This window comes from Engraulis encrasicolus, chromosome 14 (genome assembly GCF_034702125.1).
Source record: "Engraulis encrasicolus isolate BLACKSEA-1 chromosome 14, IST_EnEncr_1.0, whole genome shotgun sequence".
Taxonomy (NCBI): Eukaryota; Metazoa; Chordata; class Actinopteri; order Clupeiformes; family Engraulidae; genus Engraulis; species Engraulis encrasicolus.
The window spans coordinates 46,521,774-46,528,284 of record NC_085870.1 but is presented as its reverse complement, the minus strand read 5'-3'; the positions used below and the strand labels follow the sequence as shown (position 1 = coordinate 46,528,284).

Below are 6,511 nucleotides of genomic sequence, written 5' to 3'. Positions count from 1 at the left end.
TTAAGATATCTCCAACATGTTCTGGGAATATCCCCTTGCTGTCTGAAATGCCACGGTTGATTAGTGATGGGTCTTACTTTGAGCTTGTGAAGTCCTGAATGTTTTTGGGAGGATCAGTGAAGGGGGTGAACCAGGTACGGGCAGCAATGATGGGTCATCTGCTGTCATCCACCTGGTTTCCAAGAGTCGGACACAAGCTTGTGTGTGTGTACCTCCACCGGTAGCTGAATTGACAGTGTGTGTATGACGCCTTGACTGTGGGCTACCAGCACACAGTTTTTTTTATTACAGTTTGTTTTTAATACAGTCTAAAGGGAACTTGAAAATTGACAGTGAATTCCATGCGATAGCAAGTGACTTGGTTAAAGTCTACTTATGGACGTTGCCCTAGTGGATTTCTCTGGCACATCATAGGATACACATCCACAAAACTTTGCATCCACACTTGTGATGTCCAGTAGGAAGGGGGCACAGGGATCCAATCCAACGGGCCAGAAATCGTAGTACTTCTGGACAAGATCACAACGTGGCTTGACCGTATCATCCAGTGATACAGAGGACAGAGTGCTTCCTTGGAGACATTTCCATCTGTATATGCATGCGGACAACACTTGCCTCTTCCTCCTGTGTAGCGGGTACATGTTCTTCTACGTTTGGAGCATGTGATTTTTCTAAAACATTTGGTCATAAACATTCCTCATCACTATCAGATGTATACATGCCAGACCAGCGTAACCCTGGCACAAGCAGCTATACTGTAGTGTTAAATCTACAAAGTGGACATTTAAATTGTGATGTTTTAACGTGATGTTGAAGTGTGTGAAAATACAAATCCTGACATTTCTCTCATCAGTGATGGGCTACATGTTTGATCTGACCGAAGAGTATAGTTTAATGCTGCTCATTGCAACTGTGCTGACATTTGTGAATGAGCAGCATGAATTCTGGAAATAAACTACTAAAATATTGAATACCATTTAAATATTCTAAAACTATTTTTTTGTTTCCCATTTGGCAGTCTCCCTTTGAATGTTTAGAATGGCCAACATGTTTTGGCTTTCAAATTATTGGCCTTAAAAGGGTGGCTATTTGACCAATTAACTGCCATGACTAGGAAGACATGAATATTCTATGAAGTAGACATTAAATGTGAATTTACTTTAATGTTGAGCTATGTAAACGCATAGGAAGTACAAGATTGGGTATGCACTGTAGAAATAATGACATTCTGTAACCACATATTTCTGCCACTGGTGATGGGATAAGGTCTAAAGAGTACTATTTAATATCCAAAAGCTAGTTTTGATGTTTGGAAAGTACATTGAAATTCTTTGAATGTTTTCTGACCAGGATATGTCCAACATGTTATGATCTAAGAATATAATGCCTTTAAATGGCTTGACCCTAAATAGGAAATATTTGTAATGTCCTACAGTTAAAATACAAATTGAGAAAACCAGAGAACTCCAATGCACCAGACAACCACGTGATGTAGCTTGTGTGCATCTTGTGTTGACAGGTGGATTAACCTGTTGTCGCCATGGATGAAATGTGTCCCTCCTGGTGATTGAGTGACCGAATGAGAAAAGCATCAGTACACCCCCCAGCGTGGGGTCAGTGGTATCACAAATACAGAGTAGCAACAAGACCTCTGTTGGCAGAACAACCATTCACTGTAGGCTATCCATAAATATGCAGGTGCTCTTTTTAAGATGTTGACTCAATGGCTCAATGGATGATTATAACAATAAAGGTTGTGTCTCATTGTGTATTTTTGCGTCATTTTCTGGGTATGTATAGAGCAGCAATTTTTTGTCATATAGAAATGAGCATGTTAGTCGTCTTATTGCTAAATGTGTGTGTGTGTGTGTGTGGGGGGGGGTGAAGGTGTCAGAGTATGTAAATTCATGTATCAGTATGTTAGTTTTTACTGCACTGTGTGTGTGTGTGCGCGCGCGCTGTGTCAATGTCTAGTCTGGTTATGTCTAGTTAACAGCACATTGGAGACTGGTCTAAGTACGCAATTTCAAACTTCTGCGCTAACCCTGTTGCATAGATGTTCTCCTATAAAGTACACTTGATTTGAAATGTAGACCTACATAAAATGTACCCTAGTTAGTTTGGATTGGCGCACATTCCGCACAATCTCCACTATTAGGAGACACGCAATTTAAACGGAAGAATCTAGACTATGATTAGATTGATTTATTGATCGTGTTTTAATCTAATAGTTAGAGTGCGTATGCTTCTGAGTAGTGCAAAGACATTTTTTCAGAGATGAAGTTGAAATGAAGGTAAAATTAATCATGACAGGACCTCTGATCCTGAAGGCACTCGGTGCGGAGAGGCATCCCTGTCATTTCTTTGGGAAGTCACGCCCCGAAAACAGAATGTGAGACTGGTTTAACCACTACATTTAATGTCACTTTCTTTGGGGGCAAACGAGTTGTCGAAAGTGCCTATCTACATCTACATCTACCTGTTTACATTGCGTCGGTGTTGGTTGTCGCCAAGAGCCCGTGCCGAAACCTGATGCAGCACACTCTCTGCCTGCAGTGCAATCTGTGCCTGTTGCTGTGGATGAACGAACGGTTTGTGCAGGTGACGCAAGATCCGGGTGCTTGCAGAGGAAGATCGCAAGGAGAAGAGCGCCACGTCGGCAGTACATTCAGTTAAACCCCATACTTTTTTCTTTTTTTGCAAAAAAGTTCTGCAACCTCGCAAGCTCTTCCAGGGGCAGAAAAAAATATAGCAATCGCTAGCGCGCCATCGTGGTGCTATAAGAAGAGTTTGGTTAATTGTTGAAATTGCAGTGGCATCAAAGACGCACTATTCATTGGTCACAGGTGGGATTTTCGGGGACGGAGACTAATATTAGATAACGAACATCAGCGGCGGAGCGCAGAAAGTGCTGGAAACAATGGTCAAGGTGAGACACCGCTGTGTTTTTGCCTTGTTTACACGTTTCTGTGAGCGTATATGCTACTACATGAATTCAAAATGTAATGTGTCGTAATAAGAAAGTTTGAGTTTGCAAGAACATGGATTCACTATTGGCACTTATTTGCGCTTCATTAATGCGCGTCGTACCAGAGATCCGCGGAGCGCATAGTGTGTTTTTCTGTGGAGACTTATGGCTACATATTCCGTCTTTCCTGTCACAACTAACGCACAGAGTAGGCAACTCCATCGTGCAAAAGTTTGGAAGCTTCGGGTTGGAAACGTCATCCATGTTTTATCTTGATGGAGAGGGTACATTTTAGACTTTTCAGCGCTGAACATATGAACATAGCCTTGGTTATTTAACCTCATGTGTTGTTTTTCTTAAAACACCAACATTTACTTCATCTCTCTATTTTCGACAGAACGTAAACGCAGAGGTGCAACAGACTGGCAGTGGCATCATCGAGTGCCCAGAAGAACCCGAATGTTCAGACAACGGTCCAGTTGAAGGTAAGCCTACGTGTATAGACTATCGTTGAGCAAATCGACGTGTAAACGAACTAGATTCCTACCAATTGTTGACAGACTTCAAGTGCGGTGTCCATATGGGACCGTGATATTGGGTAGGCCTATGCTGTAGACTATAGGTCTACATGAAGTGTTGAAATGCAAAAGAAATGAAGCATCGGAGTATTAAGGGACGTGTTGTTTATTTCTGTTGCCTGTGTTCATGTGATGGGGGAGGGTAGGCCTACTTCGGGAGCCTCAAGGGGAAGCAGACTACAGAGCTCTAGTGTAGCCTATTTCATATTTTAGGGAAGAAAACAAAATCATTTACTGTACTGTACTGGAGAGAGTATTTCTTTGGAACGTCGCCCTCTTGAAAATTATTGGTTGTGCTGGAGGGAGGAGTAGGCAGCTTAGACCTAGTTGGTAATGTGGAGAGTAGACCACTGGTTAAATAGAAATCAAGTTTGGAGAAGTAAAACAATAGTTTCTGACACACTTGAACCATTACACTGACATTACACTATAGGCAAACACATTTGTTAAAAAAAGCAACAACAAAAAACCCAGACTTTTCTTACAACCTTCAACCCAAGGCCGTTCACCCTATCTACAGAAAGTAACACTTTTATTCAAAGCATTGCATTTATTGCTGTCCCAGGAGCAATGTGAGGTTGGGGCACTTCAGCCATGTAGATCAGGGATGGGCAACTGGAGGCTCCGGGGCCACATGTGGCCCACCTCCTCACTCAGTGCGGCCCATAGATAAAACATGCATTTAAAACCATAATGAACAGACTTTTTTAACCACTACAGATTCAAGCTGTTGAAGTTACACTTGGTCACTGAGCAACCAACTGCACCTCGAACCTGCAAGTTGCAGGCAGATCCGTGGTCATCTGGCCCTCTGATGGTCACAAAGAAAAAATCCCTCATGTAGATGATGGGAGTTTTCAACCCTGCCAGTGCTATGCAACTTTCTGATTTTAAGAATGACCCGACCCCAAGTGCCAGATGTTTGATCAGTGTGTCTGTCTGTATGCCAGTGTGTGCTAGGCCTGCCCGATTGTGTTGAAAAACGTAACTATGGGAGTTGTTGTGGCGCCCTGTACTTAAATTTACCCATACCACATGTGGGCTGTAACCGCAAGGACCTAGGTTGAAGTCCGGCCTGGGTCATATCCCAATCCTTTCCCTCTTCTCTCTCTCCTGCTCATATCAAGTCCCATTCATCACTTTCCTATCCAAATAGAGAAAATGCGGAACAAAAATAATACAGACCATATTTTAATGTTAATATATACTGTATATGTATTATTGTTCTCCACTCCCTATAGCCACAGAGAGCCCGAATGGTAAAGACGGGAAGGAGCACCCCGTGGCCCAGCCCAGCATGATCTGGCGCGTGACCGGGGGTCTCTTCGGCGCCACCAAGACGGTGGTGGGGGCGACAGTAGGCGGCGTGGCCTGGGTGGGGGGCAAGAGCCTGGAGATCACCAAGACGGTGGTCACCTCCGTGCCCTCGGTGGGCGTGGGCCTGGTGAAGGGCAGCGTGTCAGCCGTGGCAGGGGGCGTGTCCACCGTGGGCTCTACAGTGGCCAGCAAGGTCCCTTTTACGGCCAAGAGGAAGGACAAGGCCGAGTGAGGAGAGCGGTGGGGACGTATAGGAGATGAAAGATGTGCTGACAACTTATGATGAGGATGAGGAGCGTGAGGATGAAGATGTGAGATGATGATGATGATGATTATGCAGAGGAGGAACACGGGACACTTGTCATTACTCCACCACCTGAGCCATGACACTATTCCAAATGACAGTGGCCTGTTGTGAGAAGAAAAGAGCTCTGCTTTGTGGGGCATAAGCAGAGATGTATGTGGGACCGCCATACTTTTCTTTTTTTTCATTTTCTTTTGAAAATGTTGCTTTGTTTGTGTGTTTTTGTGCTTCTGTCTGTTGTGCGTGGCGACCCATGTCTTGTGTGTCTCTTTTTGTTTCCAGTGTTTTGTATCTTAAGTGTCTGGTGGGAGTGAGACCACCCTCTCAAATGGTTGTTTCTCAAGCCAGTGAAAAAGAAAGACTATCATTTCCCGAGGATTCCGTTTAATGCCGTTGAAATGCAATAACTGTTATCAGTCTTCTGTTTGTTGGACTGTTATGTATGGAATGTGTGTGTTTGTTTGTGTGTGTGTGTGTGTGTGTGTGTGTGTGCGCACAGTGTAATTATATCCATTGCAGACTTGCCAGCCACAAAATAAGGGGAACATAAATAATTTCATGTGCAAAAAAAACCCAAGAACTACCCGCCTGACTGAACTGATGTGAAATGACAGTGCTGGTTTTCGAATCAAAGAGTAGTGCTACGGATAACTAACGGAGTCCGTACTTGTATCCAGAGCTGTTTAATGTTTTTACTTCTAAAGAGCTTTAAAACAGAATGAAATAAAATAAATGGTGTATTTATTGAGCAAGGGCTATTTTTGTGTGGCACAACAACAGTGGCTCCTATCCTAGCTGTACTTTGAAACCATATCTATATGGACATTTCAATGGAATTACTGTTTCCAATGCCTACTGTGTGTATGTGTGTGTGTGTTTACTTCGGTGCAATTAGAATGTCGAGAAGAAGTGCTGTACCATGCTGATGCCCCGTGCCCAGTCAGCAGCACCAAGCCCTTGGAGTTGACCCAGAGCTGCCCTGGCAAAGAGCCAGAACCTTACAGTACAGTACCCAGGTCCGATCCAAAAGTCGGTTAATCCGAGAAACGTGCTGGTTTTTACTCTTTGTTGTAATAAAGCCATTTTGGAAATAATGTGGTCTACTCTACCCAACGTCTGGTCTTTTCTTGAGCATTAGTTGCAGTGTTGAAAAGGGTATTTTAGGACCTGGCCTTATACGTTACTGTATGTGCTGCTGTGTTTAAGGATGATGGCTGCTTGGAAACAAACAGAGGTGTTCCTGTACCGCTTGCTTAAGTGGGACCTTGTTTGTGAGTGTTTTGGCACAGTGCTGTGTATTCTCTCACCACCCTTCAAAAGAGCTATAAGCAGAAGTACACATAC

The 6,511-nt window shown here is 43.6% G+C and overlaps 1 protein-coding gene across 1 annotated transcript; it reads left to right on the top strand.

Moving 5' to 3' along the window:
• The first annotated feature begins 2,447 nt into the window (after positions 1 to 2,447).
• zgc:153675 (uncharacterized protein LOC768179 homolog) lies at positions 2,448 to 6,275 on the top strand. The gene is made up of 3 exons (XM_063215959.1): positions 2,448 to 2,929; positions 3,366 to 3,453; positions 4,788 to 6,275. Exons 1-3 carry the CDS (start codon positions 2,921 to 2,923, stop codon positions 5,093 to 5,095), a joined length of 405 nt encoding a protein of 134 aa, XP_063072029.1. The 5' UTR covers positions 2,448 to 2,920; the 3' UTR covers positions 5,096 to 6,275.
• Positions 6,276 to 6,511: the final 236 nt, after the last annotated feature.